The 22,398-nt window shown below is 47.6% G+C and overlaps 1 protein-coding gene and 1 long non-coding RNA gene across 2 annotated transcripts in view; one reads left to right on the top strand and one right to left on the bottom strand.

Moving 5' to 3' along the window:
* Positions 1-4,372: 4,372 nt before the first annotated feature.
* Positions 4,373-14,785, bottom strand: LOC138844716 (uncharacterized). Its single transcript, XR_011380954.1, has 3 exons — positions 14,499-14,785; positions 7,212-7,469; positions 4,373-5,913 (listed from the first exon to the last, which is right to left on the bottom strand). It is a non-coding gene; the product is annotated as an uncharacterized lncRNA (long non-coding RNA).
* The window catches only part of LOC138844713 (protein sidekick-1-like), an 86,213-nt gene continuing 77,044 nt past the window's right edge, over positions 13,230-22,398 (top strand). Inside the window, exon 1 of the mRNA XM_070054418.1 lies at positions 13,230-13,711. Coding sequence (XP_069910519.1) covers positions 13,465-13,711 — 247 coding nt within the window. The 5' untranslated portion in view covers positions 13,230-13,464. The remainder of the gene's footprint in view (positions 13,712-22,398) is intronic.

The following is a 22,398-nucleotide window of genomic DNA, read 5'->3' as shown; positions in this document are numbered from 1 at the left end:
CATGTATTTATTAGGTGTACTTCTTTGTCTCTCCCCAGCCTGGGAGCTTTGTTTGCTTCATTGATAGAGTCTAAGGAGCTGAAAAAGCCTGGTAAGAGTAGGTATTATAATAAATATTTGTGGGGGCTGGCACTGGGGCACAGTGGGTTAAGCTGCCTTCCACTTACAACATCTGTCTTCCCTATCCCCCTTTCAGAGTGCCAGCAGCTCTGCTTATGATCTGGCTCCCTGCTAATGTGCCTGGGAAGGCAGTGGGTGATGGCCCAAGTTCTTGAGTCCTTGCCACCCACATGGAAGACTCTGAAGGAGTCCTGGGCTCCTGGCTTCAGCCTGGCCCAGATTTGACCGTTGCAGTCATTGGGCAAGTAAACCAGCAGGTGGAATCAATTTCTCTCTGCGTGTCTCTCCAATTTTAAAATAAATAAATACTTGTGGAATTAATTTGCAAGAAAGGGTTTGTTGATCAAAATACCCTCAATCAAAAGGGAGTTTGTGAGCAACTTGGCTGGACCTATGTGGGCCTTGTCATGCTGCAGATATTCAGCGCCTGCAGAGATCCATGGTGAGGACAAAGGGCATTGGTAACTGTGGGCCCCCTGCACCAGAGGATGGTTAAGGGGAGGTCTTCCAGCAGGAACCCTGGGAACAGCCAAGTGAAGGTTGCTTCTGCCCTTGGCGAGGTGGTGACGGACAAATACACACAGAGGCCATGCGGCACCCAGGGATGTGAAGGATTCTGGGAGAAAGGCATCATTATTTTGGTAAGGGTGGATGACAGGTCTTTTAGGGAGTAAACCATGGTCCAGAGGAAACATACAGAAATCATATTTTAGATGTTCAAAGAGCCCTGCCAAATTCTTGCACCCGGACCCATTTTTAAAGCTTTAGTTGGCATGGTGTGGGGCAGACATCGTGGGCTGATGAAGTGGATGAGAAAATGTCGCAGATGCAGGGAGAACAGGAAGAAAGGGGCAGCTCTGGAAGGAGCGGCCTCGGTTTGGGAACCCCGGCCAGGAACCCCAGAAATGGTCCCTCATAAGAATTTTGCAAATGATCCAGAAGAAAGTATATCCAGCAGAGTCTGCAACTGAACACGTGACCTTGCACCTTCCTGGCTGGTTGGACGCCAGGGCAGTGGAGACAGATGGTGGAGGTCATCAGGGCTGAGCATGTGGTGGGGAAGCAGCCAACGAGCTTCACTGGGGAAACTCTGGACATACATGCATACAAGGAAAAATGGGCTGGAGACGTCAGCATGACCCAAGGGAAGGTCAGAAGAGGCACGGGCACTCCCACTGGACCACCTCAGCCAGGTTAACAGTGGATGCCAGACCCTTCCGGAAATGGGCATTGGTCATTAAGGGATGGAGTTCATTTTCCCACTGCTTTTTGAAGTTGGGAAATGGCTGCCATTCTCTCCCTATCTCCTGTCCTGAGGGTGCGTCTTAACTTCCCCCATCCCACTTCACAACTTTGGGCTTTCAATTGTGTCTTCCCCACCACCTTGTGAGCCCCCAGCACCCCTTCTTCTCTATCTTCCCCAACCACACTCACCCCTCACTGCCCTGAGCTCCCTGCTCAGATCTCTGTGGAATGCTTTAATATTTGCAAGAGGTGTCTTTCATGCGGGCACTCACGATTAATGGGATGCATGATTGGATCAAGTCTGTGTGTTTCAAGACAGACACAGGGAGATGGAAAGATGCCAAGTCAGCCAGGGGAGGGAGGCACCATGGCCAGAAAGCTGGGCTCCTCAGTCTGGAATGAGGACCAGTGAAACAGGCAAAGGAGCACATGGAAATCCTTGAAAGTGGAGAGGTGAACAGGACCTGGCTCACCGAATCAGAACACTGGAAAGATGAAGGTGCCAATGGTGTTTAAAAAATCCTTTCAAGCGAATGGAAGCCTCCTTGAATCTTTCTGAGTATGAAGCATGATATTCTTAAAAATCAGCTGTTTGGGTAAGATTTACATACTGTTAAATACACCTGTGGGGAGTACAGTTCCATGAGCCTTGACAAATGTATACATCCGTGTAGCCAACATCATTATTAAGATGTAGACCATGTCCATCAACCCATGAAAGTTCCTTCATGCCCCTCTAAAGTTAATCACTCTGACCCAATTCCTTGAGGAGCCACTGACTTGCATTTAAACAAATTTTTTTTTGTGAAGCACACATACACACACACAGATGCACACACACACACAGACAATAGATAAATATAGAGAGAGTTCCTATCTGTTTTTCACTGTTGAAGTGCCCACATGGACAGACTGGGCCAAGCCAAAGCCAGGAACTGGGAGTGCAATCCAGGCCTCTCAAGGGAGAGGCAGGAGCCCAATTACTTGAGCCACCACTGCTGCCAAAGTCTCCATTAGTAGCAAGCTGGAGTCAGGAGTTAGAGCCCAGAATCCAGCAGTCACTCCAACCTGGGATTCAGGCATCCCAACCACAGGCCAACAGCTGCTACGCAGTGGTCTGCTTTTCATCACTACGGATTAACTTGCTCCTCCAGCACTGGTACCCAATTTTCATATCTGGCTTTTTTGTTTGTTTGGTTTTTGAGCTTCATTCCTGGTGCTGTACATATCAGTAGCTACATCTATTTCATTACTGTATATTACCTCATTTTGGACCATGGTACAATTTGTTTATTCATTTATCTATTATTATCTACTATTCCAGTTGTTTCAAGTTTGGGTCTATTATGAATAAAACTACTGTGGACATTTGTGTACAAGTCTTTTTCATGGATAAGACACAGTACTGATAAGTAAAATTAAAAAATCTCAGAGCTAGACAGAACAGAAAAGAGGGATCCTAATGTGCTGAGTTCAGTCTTCTGCCTCCAGCCCTCTGCTTTCTCCCCTCCACCACAGTCCTGAGAACTGGATGTTTGGTCTCTGTTTGCCCCCTGCTAGGGAACTCACTGCCTTTTTTTTTTTTTTTTTTTGACAGGCAGAGTGGACAGTGAGAGAAAGAGAAACAGATAGAAAGGTCTTCCTTCTGTTGGTTCACCCTGCAATGGCCGCTGTGGCCAGCATGCTGTGCTGATCCGAAGCCAGGAGCCAGGTGCTTCTCCTGGTCTCCCATGTGGGTGTAGGGCCCAAGCACTTGGGCCATCCTCCACTGCCCTCCCTGGCCACAGCAGAGAGCTGGACTGGAAGAGCAGCAACCGGGACATAATCCGGTGCCCCAACCGGGACTAGAACCCGGTGTGCCGGCACCACAGGTGGAGGATTAGCCTATTGAGCCTTGGCACCGGCCTAAGCCATGGCACCAGTTTCACTGCCTTTCAGAGCTGCTTATCAGAGAATCCTTCAATTGCTAGAAAGTTCTCCCTGACACTGAATTGCAAATGGCTGCTGGATAGGGCCCTGGTGTGGTGCTGCAGTGAAGCCTGGTAACAGCCACACAGCCGGGTATTTTACAAAGGCCCCCAGAGTGACTTCCGGTCTTCCCTGTTTCAGTCACCATACCCTTTGTTCTGCCATCCATTCCACTTGAGACTTGCTTGAGCTTGTGGTCAATGCCTCTTCAGCTGCTTCATAACAAACTGAACGCATTGCTCCAGCAACTGAACACCTGCCCAGCACTGGCCAGCAAAGCCCACGTCTGCACACAGCATTGCCTGAGGTTAGCCGGGGCTCTCCATCACCCATTGCTAACCCCACAGAGCTCACAGGCAGCCAGGGAGCCGCCCGCAGGCTCTGCTCACATGTGCTGCTGCTAAACCCTATCCCCCCATCCTGTGCTTCATGCAGTGGGCAGCAGATTTATGGAAATGGCACAGGCCTGAAAATACCAATTGCTTCAGAAATGAATCAGACAACTTCATGGTTGAAAGACCCATAATGGCTTATTACGGCAAACTGGCATGTGTTGTGCTGTCCGTGCCTTACTTTTCTAGCTGACAGCGGGATCAACAGCTATGTTGAACTAGAAGGTTCTGGAAGCCCCTAATAGCTCCTAAAGTTTGTGATGCCTTCTCCCACCAAACGTTCTTTGGTGCCACTGTCAGCAGCATACAAAGCCAGCTGGGCCAGGGGCTGCCTCAGCTGCAATGTCATCTTGGAGGAGAAGTAGTAGAAGAAAGAGAAAGGGAAGGAAGGCTAGGGAGAGGCCGGCATTCCTGAAAATCCCAAATGTCACTCAGCAGGAGACGGGCAAGGTGTGTCACCCGCACCTGGGGGAAGACGACTGCTAGTGCCACCCACACGTTAAGATGTTACTTTTTATAGTTTACTTTTTATTTTTGATAATGTGAAATGCATTCATCTTTGAATTCTTAGAAGTGCAGAAAAATTTTAAAGAAAAAATTCACCTACAATTCTGTACAGCAACAACTACCATTAATATTAGGAAGTGTTTCCTTTTAGTCACTTTTTATTTCTTTGCTCCTTAAAAAAGAGTCTTGAGAGACACATAATTGTTTTCATCTCTCCTTTGACCCATCCCTCCTTCCAATGTATGCCCACATACTCCATGTTTTGTAAGAGAAAGGGGCATAAACACGTTCCCCTACTTTAACACTCTCTTGTCCATTTTCCCATGCAACTAAGAATCCTTTAAAACACAAATTTAATGATAGTGTAGCATTCCGTGATACACATAAACTGTGAAGCGTAATCATTCCCAATCTTACATATTTAGCTTGCTTCTAGTATTTTCCCATTATTGCCACTCAGAGACAACTGTTCCTATACTCAGAACTTTCACATTTTCAGTTATTTTTCAGTTATTTTAAGGATATACTCTTACCACTGAAATATAATTTGAAGTGTACTTTCTTGAGACTTTTCATTCATATGAAAAGTACATATGTATACATATGTATACATAAGTATGTGTAGATCGATCGATCGATCGATCGATCTACAAATCCCACCCCACAGTCCCGATGTGGTCCTGCCATCCTACTTCAATCAGAAATTTCCAAAACCAATGGCATGGATCAGCTGTCAGCATCACTTCCTAACTGAATATGACACAGAAGAGAAAAAGTAGAAAAACCCTAAATTTCTCTCCAAGGATCCTAAGCCCCAGAGGTGAGTGGAACATGAACTATTAGACAGAAAATGGGTGGTTAATTGCTAGAAAGTAAACAGCCACACAACCCTGGAAAGCCAGAGGCACGGGGATGTCATTCAGCCAGAATGGCAGGTGCTGCACCCTTCACCCTGGCAGTAGCTGGGATTGTGCCTGTGTGATGAGTGGGCTCCCCGCTGCCAGTCTGCTAGGCCTGCCATGACTAAACACCACAGACTGGGTGACATAAACATCAACCGTGGACTTTCTCAGCAATCTGGAAGGTGAGCAGGGCTGGTCTCCACTGATGCCTCTTTCCTGGGCTTGGGTATGGCGTCTTCTCCCTGTGTCCTTACATGGTCATCTCTCTGGGTCATCTGTGTTCTGATCTCTTCTGATAAGAACACAGATTGCGTGAGGACCCAACCCAGTGGCATTATTTGGATGTGATCATCTTTATAAAGGCCCCATCTCCAAATGCAGTTGTATATTGAGACTTAGGACTTCAACATGTGAGTTTTGGGGGGACACAGTTCAGCCCGTAGCCCTGACCTAATGGAAGTACTGGTGTATGAGGCGGGCTTTGGTTTGTAATCTGGACTCATCAGCCTCCAATGCAGGGATCCGGGGCTCTGCAGGAGTCCCTTCCTCCGAGTGGTTCTCCAGGTCCTCAGGGAATTCCTCGTTCCTCATCATGTTGTATGGAAGCTCAAGCCACTCGGAGAAGCCACATAAATGAACTCTGGTCAACAGTCCCCGCTGAGCCCCGTCTGAAGTCATCCCAGCCCAGCTACCTGACACGTGAGTGAAGAAGTTCCAGATGAGTCCAGCCTTCAACCCTTTCGCAGCTGTGTTCTGGTTGCATTTCTGATTCCTGGAACCTGTGAGTATAGTAAGACGATGTTTTATGTCACGTTTTGGATGGGATTCTGGTTTATTCAATGTTATTCCACTGGGTAACGAAGGAGCTGGATGATCACCCAGACCGCACACGTTTTCATCTATACTTCCAACAACTGTTTGTTCTGAACAGCATCCTATATGCTCTTTGGGGCACTGGGGAGTTGGGGTGGCATTTGCATGTGACTCACAGTGCAGTCTAAGTGATGAGTGCTTTGCCAAGGAAACGACCTGGAGCGATGGCACAGAAGCACCAGATTCTCACACAGGTGACAGTGCGGAGTCAGATGGGTTAACAAGCACGTTGGTCCCTATGGAAAATGGGGAAAGCAGAGTCCCTCTAAGAGGGTGCACAATGCTTGCTTCCCTCACAAGTTACCTTCAGCAGGATCAAGGTGCTAAATCCTGCTGCACGTTTTCCCCCAAAAGCTGCCTTTACCAAAAACCAAGGTGTCTGCCCACTCCTTGGGAGCTTCCAATCCTATCATGAGAATAGCAAGGGAGTGGTGATTCCACTCTTCTGAGCCCCCAGGTTACTGTAGAAACAAGTTGCCCACCCCACACTTCTGATGGCTCTTCCACGTGAGACAATTCTTTCCTGTGAGACAAAGGACCGAGATCATCTTTCTCTGTTACCTTTTCACCCATAACAATAGCAGGAACAGTGTGCTGAGGTCAACCCCAGCCCTCCTCTCTAGCCGTGGGCATCCCTATGTCCACGGTCTGTTCCCAAAGGAATTGAAGGCAGTTTTGTTTTATTTTACATCAACTTCCTCTTTAAAACAAGATGTTCTTTAAGATCCCCTCTAGTAAGTTTTCGTGATGCAGGATGGACAATCTTTGTCTCATTTACCCCTAAAGCAGAAGCAACGCTTTGCATCAGGAGATGCAGGTTCAAACCCCAGTCCCGCCGCTCACTGGCCAGGCAGCCTGGGCAAATCATTTAAATCATCTGAGCCTAGCCTCAGTCAAATGGAAAAACATGTGCTTTACCACATGGGGATTGTTGTGAAGATTAAAGGCTTATGTGAAAGTCAGGTGGAGAGATGTCTGCTGAATCCCTTGTTAAAGTCTCTCTCTTTCTCCAAACATCTCAAAGCCATCTGCATTTTCTCTGCCCTAAAGGCTGCCAAATCTCCCCTCAGTTGAGGTCTCCTCTCTCCCTCCCTCCTTCCCTGGCCACCCCTGAGCTGCATGCTGTCCTCCCTGACCAAGGCTAAAGCCCATGCACAAATGCAGGAGACATGCCCAGAGGCCAGCCTCCTGAGCTGTTACTCACCCCCTGATTCCTGTCAGCAGGAAACAACCTCCTCTCAGTTCTGTCACCACTTTATCGTTTTCTGTAGCACCTTCGTGCTCAACTGCTTGGAAACATCCTCTCTCCTTGCCACCAATTTCTCTACCAAGGCTGTCACAGGGCCTGTGAGGATATCTTCATTGCAGAATCTAGAGGTCACTTAGCCCTGATGTCTTGACACTGGGTCAGATGCCTTGAAGTCATTTCCTCTGCTTCTGCCATTTGGCATCCACGTCTTATCTGCAAGTGATGCCCCAGCGATGCGTCACAGTTAAGAAGTTCAAATCCGAACCTCCCACCAACTCTGCGTCTCCACCTATGTTCCCTCTCTTTGGAAACCAGATGGACATTCCCCCAACCTCCCAAGCCAGAAAACAGGCTGCCATCCCGGATGCCCCCTTAGCTCACAGCTCCTTAGCCTGTCGCCTCTCCCCCATCCCAGCCACTGTTATTTCCTGTTAAAATTGCTCCCATGGTCTCCTAGCAGGTCTCCTGGCTTCCAGTCTTGCCCCATCTCGATCCACGGCATAGCCTGAATGATTATGTCTAAAAGCATTTTTCATTGCACAATCCCTGTATTGAAAACCCTCTTGGTTCTCCACTGTTCTCAAGCTGAGTTTCAAACTTGGCTTTGCACGTGCTGTTCCCTCTGCCTGGAACAGCCTCTCTCCACCCTTGTGTATCCACGGGTCTCTGTTTAGATGTTACTTCTGGAATACTACCTCCCTTATGTAGTATTCCCTTTGGAGCCTTTGCTTATCACACAATTGCTGTTTCTCTATTGCCTAGCACTGGGGCTGGCGCTAATTGAGTGTTCGGGTAAACACTGGCTGAAAAGCAGGGATGGGAGGGATGACTACCTGCCAATGGCTTTTGAACTTGCCACAGAATCACCTGGGGGCCTTGTGAAACAGCAGGCTGGGCTCCCACCTGACTTCCTGATTCATGCCGCCTAGGGGAGGCAGCTGAGGCTGCTTGTCAGGGGTTAGGAACCCCGGCTTCCTGCAACGTCAAGGCGCCTGAGGGTGAGGGATACTTTCAAAGAAAACTGGAGGTTCGCTAAAGTTCTGTACCTTTCTTCTCCATAGCTTCCTTAACGGTATTTTATGAGATTTTAGCTTCTGAAAATGTTTTCAGGAAACTAGTTGGGCTCTAAGGTAACCAGAGCACATGCCCCATTAGGGCTCAAAGGCAGCACCTGGAGGCTCATTGATGGATTGCCAGGCAATGGAACAAAGGTGAGGCTGAGGCTGGGCTTAGCAGTTGGCAGGGATCTGAGTGAAGGGCTGAGGCCTCCAGTCGGGAGAGTTCTCAGGGGACAGGCCCCAGGGACCGCTCTCAGGCATGCCCTGGATGTGCAGTGGTGGGGCATGATTTGCACACGGAAGGGCACAGCATCCCTGGTGGACAAGTTCTTGTTGTAACTTGGCCTCTGAGGGTTGGGGATTATTTTTCTCAAAAGCACTGAGAACCCATTGGGGATGTTTCTTAATGAGGTATAGGTAAGAAAGGACTTCTTTCTGCTCAACATCTGCTTTTTAAAAATAAGCTTTATTAGTTTATCTTCATTGTAAAAAACAAACTTGGAAATTTAAAAAGCAAAAAAAAAAAAAAGCATGTAATTCTATGTCCCCTGAAGGAAATCCTGTTTTGAATTTGACATCTATGCTCTAAGAAAAAAAAAAGGATTATTCCACATTATAGACATGCTCTTTTATAAGACAATACTTACCTGTTTAACTTGTTGATTTTATAATAAAATACCTCCATAGAGCAAGTATTTATCAATGTTTCTAACTATTCTTTTAATACTCATTAAATCTGCTCTATGTACTGTACTGTCTTTATGCCTTTGTGAGAATCAAAGACAATTCCTATTTAAAATTTAGCAACTCGAGCATGGCTGTTTAATTTATATATTCACCAAGAATACATGAGTGCATCTCCAGAAACCCTCTGCAGCTCTGGCCATTGTCTGTTCACATTTTTTATTGGCCCTATTGCTTGGGTCTTTTCATGTTTGGGATCCATTTGTGTCTCTTCAAATGTTTATTTTCCTTTGTATTTCTCTGAGATGTGCCTGTTCCTGTACTCTGTTTCTCATTCCATGGGCCTTGCTGTGTTTTTCCCATTGATGTATAAAAGCTACCTATATGGCAAAATATTACTGCTTTCTCTAGTTGTTTCTTCCACACGGACACAAAGATGCCTCTGAACTGTAATATATACACAGTTGAACTGTTGATGTTCTAGGAAGTTGCGAGCTTTCCTTATAAAATTGAAAAATAACATTAAAATCCTATCATTTTTGGAAGTTTCCTTTTTATCTCCTGGTCCATAAGAGGGAGAAGAGAACACAGAAGGAAGTGAAAGAGAAATGAGTGCAGAGAGGAAGAGAACACAAGCGAGGGTTCCAGTCATCACATTACATTCCTAGGAGACTGGACTTACAGAAGAATCAGCTGGAGACTTGCTAAACGCAGGTGATGATGCGGGAGGTCCAGGCTGCCTTTCTCACGGGCTCCCAGGTGAGGCTGATTGTCAGGCCAGCACCCATGAGCTCAGGGACCACTCTGATTCCCCTGAAATTATCATATGTTTTGAAAACTCTCTCTGTCGCTCCCCCTCTTCATGGAGGAACGACACAGGACCCTGCGCTGTTCTTTTGTCTGCTCGGCCCTCCCCGGGTTTGCTGCTGGTTCTTCCCGGGTTGGCTACCAACCCTTCCACCTCCGTGGAAGGGCGGTTCCCCCTAGCCACTTTCCCCACTTCTGCAGGGGAGTGGCACACAGCCGGCCGGCTCTCGGGGGCTGCACAGGTGTTCCTTCAGATAGATGTTCCCCTTAGATGTTCCTGGTGCATGTTGTCTCTCTCCTCCTTTATAGTCCTCTTCCACCAATCCCAACTCTGCTACCCACACGCCGAGTACGCTGCCCTCCTCCAATCAGGAGCAGGTCCTGCTGTTTATTGGTTGAACTGGAGGCAGCTGTGTAGAAGCTGTTTCTCCCTTCTCAGCGCCATATTGTGGGAGAGCAGATGCATAGAATAAGTCTTAATTCCAGTAACTTAGTCTAGTCCGAGTTGCTCCCCACATCTCTCCTTTCTCTTTTTAAAGCAGAGAGAATCCTAACTGCTTGCTGTGGACAGCCACAGGTCTTTTTTTTTTTCTTTCGAAAAGAAAAATATCTCCACCTTCCTGGAGTGACATCCCTGTGCCTCCTAGCCTTGCAGAACATCCCACTAAAGACTTTCCAAGGCCAACGTGCAAGCATAACACGTCCTCTTCTTGGGTCTTCTTGTTGGGCTGGGTAGAATTAAGTTGAGGGGCCAATATGGTGGTGCAGAGAGTTAAGCTGCCACTTTTGATGTTCGCCTCCCCTATCTGACTGCTGGTTTGATTCCCTGCTGCTCTGCTTCCAGTCCAGTGTGCTGGCTGAGAGTGGGAATGCGGGGACAAGGATGCAAAGAATGGAGCCAAGACAAATCCCAATCAAGGCTCCTTTATTCAACAAATCCAGTAGTATTTAAAGGTGACCAGTTGAATACAAGAAGGCACACAAAAGATTTACATATCCAAAAGACTTTTGGGGTTACAAAGAGTTCCTGACAAGGCTCTTCCTGCCATTCTTCCTGCCTCTCCCTGAAATCTCCTTAGCCTAATTGTCTGAGCCAGGATGTCTCCATTCATATGTTTAAGTGTAAACAAAAGGGGCAACTGCCTGTGGCTGCCCACAGTCCAGCTCCCTGGGGATGCAGAGACAGCCACAGAAAAGGAACCAGGTTCTTGGGTCCCTGCTGCCAGGATGGAGTTCCTGGCTCTTGGCTTTAGCCTGGCCCAGCCCTGGTATTGCAGCCACTGGGAGAGTGACCCAATGGATGCAGGTGCTTGCTCTCTCTCTCTCTGTCCTTCTGCATTTCCAATAAATCTTTTTTTAAAAAAAATTGAGTTAGAGATTAATTGGCCTTTTGGACAGAAGTAGTCTCTTTTTTTTAAAAGAAGGAACAGCTGTCATGTAAGCTGCCCCTCCCCCTATAATGACCTAATGAATCTGGAAGCAGCAACACAGTCTGAGGACGGGGCTCAGGAGAGGTGGATTCTGGTCCTGGCTCTAACACAGTTGTTTTGCATCTATTAAACTTTCTCGGCTCAACTTCTTCAACTGCAGAACGGAGATGATAATAGAGCCTTGCCTCCGCGGGAAGATTTGGAATTAGAATTTCCCAGAGGGGTCTCTGGACTTTCTCTAGGAGCAGTGACGTCATCCATCTCTTACAACCGCCCCTGCACCGCCTGGGCTTTCCAATCTCCAAGCAAGTTTCCACAAAGCTTTCGGCGAACTGCAGAATACATCACAGCAAACAAGGCTCCGGGCACTTCTGCAGGGTCCTGAAGCCAAGAAGTAGCCCGAGCTCTGCTCATGCAGGCACTGTACGGCTGGGGATATGGGCTCCAGCTCTGATTCGAAAGCACACTCAAGGACATAGGGCTGCTGACCAAACACAACCAGTGGCTCTAGCAAGGCCACACCGGCACGAGGGAGGGGATGGAAAAGCAGCATTTATGGAGTGTGTTAGCTCACTTTCCTGCAACAACCCCGGGAGATGGGGAGTGTCCTTCACTCTGGGCAGCAATGGAGTCAACAATTGTCCGAAGGTCACAAGTAGGAAGACCTCAAAGCCCGATCTGCTCCAGGGGTGTAGCCCAAACCTCAGTCTCACAGCAAAGCAGAGGTGCTCAGAGCAATGGAGACTGGGCAGTGGGGGAAGGGGACCTGCTGACTTTGCGCAGGTCATGTCACTTGGTTAAGGCTGAGGTTTCTCCTGCCAGCACTTCTCACATACAGGCAGTGAGAAGGCGCCACTGCCCAGGGCTGGCCCAGAGAGCCCACTGAGAGCCTCCCTAGGCTCTCAGCCAACCTAGCAAGTTTGCAGCAGCTCAGGGCTGCCTGCAATACCGACAAACAAACGACAGCCCACCCGTGCCCCTGTCTCATCTGAGGACAGCAAGCCGGGAAGACAGCCCGTTTCGAAGCTCCACGATGTTGTCAGAGAACAGAGCATCCATCTCTGCCTGCCTTTTTTGGTGTGTGTGTGTGTCCCTTCTAGCGTCTGCCTCCTCCACATGGCAGCTGCCCCGGGTCTCGGTTGCCCCATGCTGGCCAGCATCCACAGGTGCTCTGCAGGCTCCGACTCCTTGGCCTGCTGCTCCCCACTCTCCCGCCTGGGGTCCAGATGCGGACCCCAGCAGACGCGGCTGTCTCTCGGGGCGCACACCCGGGCCCCTGGCCCTTCCCCACTGGGTGATCTCACCCGATCACCATCACGTGCCCCTGGGCTCCTCCTGGCTGACTCCCAGCAGCAGCAGGCTGGGTGTCACCTTCCAGCCCTCCTCCCGCCACGCGCGGGCCTCTACGCTCCGGAGCGCTTACTTCATCCCATAAACTCAGCTAATGCTTACCACATACTCCCCGGGCGGCCGGGAGAAACCCCTCCCTTGACAGACCCTTACTCCAGACCCGGGAGCGGCGGAGGCGGCCTGTGCTGCCGGCCCCCAGGACAAACATGACCTTTGACGCCTCTACGAAGCCATGTCCACTCCTCTGAGCAGGCGGCGGCTTTGAACCAAACGGTGCCTTTTGTCCCTAGCGTTTAGGAAACCGATGGCGCCCGTTTCTCGTTCGCAATTATGGCAACTTGGCGCGGAACCCCCACGCCCCCTTCCACTGCGCCCCAAGCGCAGAGCCCCGGGCGGGGAGCAGGGCGGCTCCCAGGGCACTTGGAGCGGCGCTGCCGGCGCGGGAAGTTGCCCGAGTCCAGCGCCGCTGCCGGCGCGAAATTGCAGGCGGGCGGGCGCGTCGAGTTTGAAAACGAGCGAGGGCCGTGGGGGCGGGCCCCGGGAGCGGAGCCGCCTCCCTCGGCCAATCAGCGGCGGGCGGCGCGTGCGGCCGGGCTGTGAATGGGGATCGGCGGCCGCGGCGGAGGGCGAGAGCCGGCGCGCGGGCGGGCGCACTTTCTCCTCAGCGCCGGGTGACAGCGCGGCGGTTGCCCGGAAGGGCTCCGGGCGTCGCGACGAGAACTGCCCCCGCTGACGACTTCTCCTCCGCCTCGCTCGACCCCTGCCGCGCACCTCACGCGGGCATCCGGGACGCCGCCCCTCAGCGCCGGGTACCGCGTCCACCCGGGGCCGTCCCAGCCGTCCGGTGCGGCGTGGCGCTCCGGGTGGGAGCTCCTCGGTATGGTCCGCGGTGCCCGGCCCTCGGTGACCGCCGGCGGCCCGCCGCTCCCTGAGTGCGCTGGGTCCTTGCCGGGCCCCTGCCTCGACCGCGAGCGCCCGGGACCCCGCGCGGCGCCAGGCATTGCCGGCGAGGACGCGGAGTGCGCAGGGCAGCGCGGCGGACGGCAGGCGGCAAAGTTCAGCCCGGGCCGCGGGCGGTGGGCGCTGCTGCTGCTCCAGCTGCACTTGCTGCGGGCGCTGGCTCAAGGTAGGCGCGGGCCGGGGCCGGGAGTGGGCTCTGGGGAGATGGGCGCCAGTCGGGGTCCTGGGCGCCGCCCCGGGGGCGGGCTCCGGAGGTCGGGCGCCGCTTCGGGGTGCAGCGCGGCGAACTTTGCGAGCGCGGGTGCGCGGTGTCCCCTGCCCCCCGAGCCGCCGGGCCAGGACTGCGGCGCGCGGGGTGCCCGCTAGACCCACCCGGGGCGGGGGAGGGGCAGGTGAGCTCCTCGAAGCCCACCCTGCGAACGAAAGCCTTTGAAGGGGAGCCCCAGGCACCCGCTCCTGGAGAGGCTGCCCGAGTCCGACCCAGCGCGCCGAGCTGGAGCCGCTGGACGGGTGTCGCTCTTTGCCCCGCGGAGTCTGGGCGGCGGTGCGGGGCTCGCCCCCGCAGACCCCCAGCGTCAGAAGCAGCCGCGCCAGCTGCTGGGCGCCCCCCTCCCGGGCAACCCCGGCCTCCCGCTGCTGCGGTTGCCCCGAGCCCGACCCCTAGGTGGGAGTGTGCGGTCGGTGGAGCAAAACTTTCCGTGCCCACAGCTGTGCGGCTTGGCTTTGTTTCCCTCGCTCTGTGGGCCTCGGTTTGGAACATTCCAGTGGTGATCGCTGAAATAGGAAGCGGCGATCTGCCGATTCCAGACGACCTCTGGCACGGCGAGGGGGAATCTCCGTGAAAGGAGCTGTCCCCGGCCGGCCGGAGCCCTTCGCCTGCCCCTCAGCACCCTTTCCGCTGCAGTTCGCTGGTCTTAAAAGAGGGGGTGGGGGAGAAACAGCCGCTTACATACCACCCTTTTCGGATGAGGTCTGTAGGTTAGCCAGGCTCTTCTGCTGTTGGCAGCGCTAGTCAAATTAACTTTGGGCTGTGTTCATTAGCTGTATCCTGGAAAACCATCTCGGTGAGGAACTGGGTACTCGGAGGTTGACTGACGTGGGACAGCCTTGAACTCCAGTTAGCTGTGTTCTGCGTCACGTGCAGATGATTTAGCTTACTGCACAGGAAAGGATTCAAACGCACCAGCATGTTGACGGTCTGAATTGAAAGCCCGCATGCCACAGTTTAGAAACTAACTCAAAATTTTTAAACTGCTTATCTAATAGTATCTGAATGGTGCCTCCCCCAGGGGTTCATAAATGGGTTCCGTGAGGTCTTACTGCGTGAAAACAAATCGTCCTGCTTATGCTCAATTTAACTCCAGCATTAGTTGTACAGTTTTCATTTTTATTTGTGCTTCTTGCTTAATATCTTAGTCTGGAAGCAAGGCGTCTGTTAAGTCATTTTGTAAAATGGGATCTGGATTGCCAGAGAAGCCAGGTTTAACAGAAGAAATTGAAATCACTTGATTTGACCTTTAGAATAGAAATGGTGTTTTATTATTGAGTTTCTTTTTTTTAACTTTTATTTAATGAATATAAATTTCCAAAGGAGAATATGGATTACAATGGCTTCCCCCCCATAATGTCCCTCCAACCCGCAACCCTCCCCTTATCCACTCCCTCTCCCCTTCCATTCACATCAAGATTCATTTTCAATTCTCTTTATATACAGAAGATCAGTTTAGCATACATTAAGATTTCAACAGTTTGCTCCCACACAGAAACATAAAGTGAAAAATACTGTTTGAGTGCTAGTTATAGCATTAAATCTCAATGTACAGCACACTAAGGACAAAGATCCCACATGAGGAGTAAGTGCACAGTGACTCCTGTTGTTGACTTAACCAATTGACACTCTTGTTTATGGCATCAGTAATCTCCCTATGCTCCAGTCATGAGTTTCCAAGGCTATGGAAGCCTTTTGAGTTTCTTTAAACTCAAAAAAAAAAAAAAACTTAAAAAAAAAGTGACTTGCACTTTACAGTAAGATATTTGCATTTACATGTTTGAAGATGTGCACAGATTGAAACAGTGGGGAAAATCAGTGGCTTTGTTTTGAAGTTTATTACATGGATGTAAAGTTTTGGTCATTGGCACTCTGAAGGCTGTTTGAAGTATTTTTACAGATGAAAAATGAATGAAAATACATTAATTAAAATACTAAGGCAACTGCCAAACTTTCTTAGGGAGGAATATTTTATTCCTTGTGGTAAAAACATTGGTATCTGTTTTACATTTATATGGTTTGTAAAAGTGTACAGATCTTTTAGTGTAGAATTTCAAATAGATTGTCACAAATTTTAAATTCATTGACAGGTTTCTGTTCTCTGTGAAATGTGTAAAATATATCCATCATTTTTTATATCATTGAAAATTCATATTACAGAGGAGATGTCACCGTTTGACAAAAGCTCATGTATCTTGAAAATGAAAATTCTGGTGCTGCTATAGCAATTTCTGATGGGATGATGAGCTGGTCATATGCAAGGAGTGTGATCTCTTGAATCTTATCAGATACAATGTAATATTCTAAATGGGGTAGTTATCAGTAAGTTGCAACTGGTCATAAGCACCATGTTGTTACTATGTAGCGAGGTGAAGCTATTGGGTAGGCTTGGTCATATCATCCTGGAAGAGAATAAATGCATCATTTATCAGTATAAGTTACAAATAATCAGCAGAAGTTACAAAAGAAGATATTGTTGACCCTGGAGGCAGTTCAGATCTTACAGAAAAAAAAAAAAGAAAAAAAAAAAACCTTTTTAATGTTCTGGAGTAACTCTGTTCTACATGGTAACAAAGAGTTGCACACTGATTATTGGTGATTATTTAATTGCTTTTGACTTTTCTAGATACCTAAAAAGCCAAATCTTTAATTCTGAAAGGCAGGTGGCAATACACACTTTCTTTATACTTTCTGCTGAGAAGCCAGATAGGAGTGGCTTGGGAGAAGGATGGATCCTAAGTATCACATGTGGTCAGTGGTGCCTTTAGCTTGACTGCTGATGTATTGGTTCTGGTGGTTTTCAGGACACATCATAGATGGAGTTTGTACTCATCAGTCCCAGAGGGATAGGAGTGCTCTTGTCAGTTACCGTCCCTGGTTGTTCATAGCATGCAGTTTCTCCCTGCAGTTGTTTCCAGTCTCTTAGGCCAGTGGCTCTCAAACTTTGAGCACACACTCTCCCCCACCCACCGGCTCCCTGGAGGATTGTTAAAACTTTAAGGGACCACCTCCTTCTGTGCTAACTTGAGCTGCAGCTTGCTTTCTGTGGGATTGTGACATACACTTGAGTTTCAGAACCACTGATGTATACTGCTTTGTTTTTCCTCACTCTAGTCTGCTGATTTCCCCAGAACTCTCTAAGCTGGTGTTTCTCAAACGTGGGTGCACATTGGAAGCACTTGGGAGCTTTCAGTGTTGCGCCTCCATCTCTCTTCCAGACTTTGTTGAATGGATTTGAGGTTTGACCTGGGTGGAGAGAGCCAGGCTCTCCAGCTGATTAGAATGTGTAGCCAAGTTTAAGAACCGCAGCGCTTAGCCTTTAAGTGAGATCACAGGATTCAGTTTTCCTTCAGACATTGTCCTAGGTGTCCAGTCATCCCCCAAGTCATTCCGGCAGCTTATGGACCTTAAACCTGTCTTGACTAACGCCTGTCCCAGGTTCATGATCTCTCTGAGCTACTTGCTTTTAAGCTGCGAGTTCTGTTTATTCCTGTGCAGACTGCTGAGCTCCTACTTGGGTGCTCATCTGGAGCATGCATCATAATCACCGGTGAAATCTTAAAAATAATTGAAAATTTGAGCTCCACTTGAGGTCTGTTGACTCTCAGAATTGGGCATTTTTTAGAAGTTTGACAAGTGCTTCTTGTCTCTCTTGTTACATTTTTATTCTTGTGATGGTTGATCTCATAATCTCTGGGTTCTCTGCCACCCTAGCATGCTTTCCTGTGGCCTGGCTCACTTGTGTTAAGTCAGTTGCCAGTCCTGGGTGGTCTCCTAATTAGGCTTTTCTGTCAGTTGTTTGCTGGGGAAATTACAGCACAGTGTTGATCGAGGTCACTGCAAGTCTGGTTTCCTTTGAGCCCGCACTGCCTTCTGTGAATCGATAAGTGATTCATTGCCCCTCTTCCTCTTATCCCTGGCCCCTTCCCTTCACAACTTTAACTTGAGTTTCTAGGAGTCCCAGGCTACCTTGCTTGGGCTGTTGCATATTTAACAGGTGGTTATTGGCTACTTTGTTGGCCTTGCAAATCCAGTAATAGCCATTATCACCCTGTACATCCAGGAAGCTTCCTGTGCTCTCAAATATTTAGGTGAAACAAAGTGGAAAGACTGCAAGTTAAATGGGTAATTAAGTGATGAATGATAAGTCTTTCTAGTTAAATGTACCACTTCAAAAAATTCCTGGAAAAAATGGAAGTATGTTGGCCAAAAAAGTTGTGAAATTCATGCATTTTTTTTCACCATACCCATAGCCATGGGCTTTTTGAGGAGCCCTTGGGTGGTTTTTGGTGCATAGGATGGGGTGTGTGAAATGGCGTTGGTCTGTGGCAGGCAGTGTCATTCTGCTTGCTCTCTGGCCTTCCTCAAGGTGTCCAGGAGCCGGGAGGCTAGGGATATTGCCTGACTACACATAGAGAAGGGAATGCACATAGCAGCAGGAGGAAACACAAACTGCATTGTGATGGCTCATGCTTCAGTTTCTCTAAGCAACTTAGAAAATGGTAGTTCTGAAAGTAGGCCCTTGAAGTCCAATTCATGAAAGCAGAGGGTGGGAATGAAAATCTGGGTGAAAGGGATAGTATGAAGAAGAGGGACACTTAAGTTAGAAAAGCAAAGCTGTTGATTTCAGTTGGTTTAAATACTCTTGGTATACAATGATATATTGTGTGTAATGTAGGTGAGTATCTTAGTTCATGTAGTCCTTTTATTCTGATTTGACTTCAGTGGTTCTGTAACACATTTTCTTAAAGTTTCCCCTGAATTTGTACACTTCCCAATTAAAAAGTCATGAACAACTGTACCCATAATCCTGAGGGAGAATATATGGTTAGTTGAGCCTGCAAGTGGCACCTTCTGCCATCCTCTGGTAGCACATAGAAATTACAGTTAAAATTTTTAGTGAATTCCTGAAATGCAAAACTGTCATAGTTTGACCATACCTGAGACCTGTTGTGAAGAAGTTTATTGCAATTAATCTTGGAACTTCATTATATTAACACTAGTTTTACTATATCCAAGCATACACGCCCACAAATATTTGGGATCATTGCTTCAGGAATCTCTGTTGATGCATTTGCTGTGTTGGTATTTAGGTGATCTGGCTTCCTGACAGCTCTAAAGCCAGAGAATCATTGCATTAGGCTGGCCCCATTCCCCTGTGGTTCTTGTGGGAATGAGAATATTTTTAATAAAGCTTTCCTAGGAACACGATGTAGTGAATGGAGAAGGCATTGGGCTAAGCGTCGGTAGCTCTGGTTTTATTTCGTCTGTGACTGCCTTGCAGTGTGAGCAAGTCGGGTAGCCTCTCTTGCTCTGTTTGCTCATCTATACAGAGGGAGGCGGTTAGACTCACTGTTCAAATCTGTTCTGCTCTGATTCTCTGATCTTCTGTATGTTGTCACATCTTTTCTGCCCTTACCAGACTCTCTAAGTGTGTCTCCTCTTTGGGGATTCTGTAATTCCATATGTCTTAGTCCCTAGAATTTAACTCTCTTCATTTTAGTTTGCCAGGTATGTTCAGTGTTGAAGACAGCATTTCTCCTGAGATGCTGCTAACACATGATGCATTTCCTCTAGCCGTACAATGGTTCATGCTCAAAATTTTAGGTTCTCTAAAGCAAATTAGTGGCATAATTTATCAATGTAAGCTGTAAATTTGGAGAATTAAATAAGCATCTTATTTTAAGAAAATTTATCTAAGTGGTCAGAAGAAGAAAGAGTAATGAGATTAATAGAAATCTGCCAAAGGTAATTGATGCTCTGAGAGATATAACAAGATGTGGGATAGGAATTGGTTGTAAGAATGTTGCTGTTTACTGGACAGTGACCATAAGTAATGAAAGAGATTAGTAGTTGGTGTTTTGAGTTTTCTGTGCTCAACCTCATGTTATTTTGGCTTAATTGTCTTCATTAAGGACTTTTAGTAAAGCAGAGAGTCCTTAAAATTAACACAAGAATTATTTTTCACTGTAATAGACTTAGTTGACACTAATGCTCAGGCAATATCTAGTGAAGATACAGCTATCAATCCAGTTTCTTGACAACTGATAAGATTTATTTATTTACTGATCTTTGGAGATTAACTTGTGGAATGGGGCTAAGAAGGTACTTCTTGATGTTTTTGGCTTTGCTGTATTTTAAAAAATATTATGATTTTTAATCGAGTAGTGTTTGCAGATGTGAACTTTAGAAAATGGGCTAGACCCTGGAACTCGTATTATGATGCAGAAAAAAATCAGGTTTTCGTGCAGTGGTGTGCTGCTTTTTCTGAACTCTGTATTCTGGATTTGATTCTTTAGCATGTGAGATTTGCAGTACTCTGTAAGTTTGATTCTTTAGCTTGTGAGATTTGCAGTACTCTAAGTTTGATTTAACACAGGTGATATTTTCAAGAAAAGAATATGGGGAAGTAACCAAAGAGTGACTGTGGTGGCCAGGGGAGAAATATGACTCCTACTATTGTCTCTGTGACTATTGATAATAATTGGGGGTGGGAACTTAAGTACCCCAAGAAATCTGAGTATTTCAGACGTGAAATAAGGAGGAATTTTTTTTATGTCATTGTTGTAACCTAGTCACATTTACACAAGGTGGTCACTTCCAGGGGTGGTAGTGTCTGTGGGGTTTTTTTTTTTTTTCAATGTAGTCCTAAATTTATTTGTGGTATGTTTCTGATTGTCAGAGAGGGGTTTTTTTCAGAGTGAGGTTCAGTTCTGCCTTGACTTCTCCCTAGATGTTGGAGATGATGCAGAAAGAACAAGATTGTGTGTGACCAAGCCCCTCTGTATGATGGAAGTCAGTGTTGATTTTATATACAAACCACCAGATGACAACAGAAAAAGTCTTCGCATAGAATATAATCTGTGGTTTCCACAACTCCTTTGTTTCTTCTGTGACACACTACTTTACAACGTATTTATGCAATAGGTAAAATTTTGGTTAAGAGCAAGGTGAGTTTATAATACTTGACGATGCAATATCACAAGTAGGAAAGAGAATGGTGGGGAAAGTTCAGTCACCTAGATAGAGTTGGCATTTATGCTGTATTGTGTGGGCTGTACCCAAAGAAACAGGGACATAACATGATTTTGTATTTGTTTAAATGATTATTTATTTGAAAGTCAGTTAAACAGAGAGAGGCAGAGAGGCAGAGAGAGAGAGAGAGAGAAAGAGAGATACCTACCTGCCATTCGCTGCTGGTTTACTCCCCAACTGGCTGCAACAGATGGAGCTGTGCTGATCTGAAGCCAGGAGCCAGGATCTTTGTCCGGGTCTCCCACGTGGGTGCGGGGGCCCAAGGACTTGGGCCATCCTCCACTGCCTTCTGAGGTCTGCCATCCTCCACAGCAGAGAACTGGATCAGAAGTGGAGCAGCTTTGACTTGAACTAGCACCCATATGGGATGCCGGCACTGCAGGCAGTGGCATTACCGCTATGCCACAGTGCGGGCCCTGATTTATATTGTATAGTTACGCTTTTACTTCTGATGTAAATTGTTAGTACTCTTAAATTTGAGAGGCAGGGAGAGACAGCTTGTGCTCCAATCTACTGGTTCAGTCTTTGGATACCTGCTGTGGTTGGACCAAGACTGAAACCAGCCACCAGGAACTTGATCTGGGTCTTGTATGTGAGTGGCAGGGACCCAATTACTTGAGGCATCATTGCTACTTCTAGGATTTGGATTAGCAGAAGCTGGACTCCGGAGCCAGAGCTGAGCATTGAGCCCCAGTACTCTAATAGGGACACAGGTGTCTTAACTGGAAGGGCAAATGCCTGCCCCTGATTTTTTTTTTTTCAGCTTTCATCAAGCCCTTACTGTGATGGTTTGGAGAACATAAAGGAAAGCATGGGCTTGACCTAAAGCATTTTATGTAACATCTTTAAATGGAAGAGGTGCATGAGTTTACAAACATAGACTGTATGTATATATATGCTAGGCAAAGGTATTTTTTACTTTATGTGGAATTTCAGTTTTTGCTTTGTAGGTATACTATCTTTAAGTGTGTTACCATAGTTCTTTCAAAGCCTTTTTCTTAGCAAAGAATCTTGGTTGCAAGCTAGAAACTTAGTCTGAACTACTTTAGAGAAAAAGGGTTTTTCTGGAAGGGTCCTGGGGTATCACAGTGTAATGAGAAAAATACCTTGAAATGTGGGCAGGTTTAGGTTTCTGCTCTGCTTCAGGAGTCACTGGAGCCAAGTGCTGAAAACCTCAGGTGCTGTCCTCTTAGTCATCATTTCTCAGTTTGCTCCTCTTTCTGTCCTGGCATCATTTTTGGCTCACTGCAAATTGCTTTGTTACTGAAACCCAGATGTCACCAATACTTGCATTCCTATAGTTTCAGACTCTGGAATAAAGATGGACTTAAAGCTATGATTTTGAGTCTCAAATTGATGAAAAAATAAGATTTGTATTTTAAAATCATCTTTTGGGGAGGATGTGCTTTTTTGGTTTGTTTTGCACAGTGGAGAATGGGTTGAAAGAAATGAGAATGTAGATGAGTTAGGCTGTAGCAGCTGGGCAAGGGTGGTGTGGTTCTTGGGCTGGAGGAAGATGGATGCCGTAAAGGTTAGAGAGGAAGAAGATG

This window comes from Oryctolagus cuniculus, chromosome 12 (genome assembly GCF_964237555.1).
Source record: "Oryctolagus cuniculus chromosome 12, mOryCun1.1, whole genome shotgun sequence".
Lineage (NCBI taxonomy): Eukaryota > Metazoa > Chordata > Mammalia > Lagomorpha > Leporidae > Oryctolagus > Oryctolagus cuniculus.
This window is presented reverse-complemented; position numbering and strand designations above follow the sequence as displayed.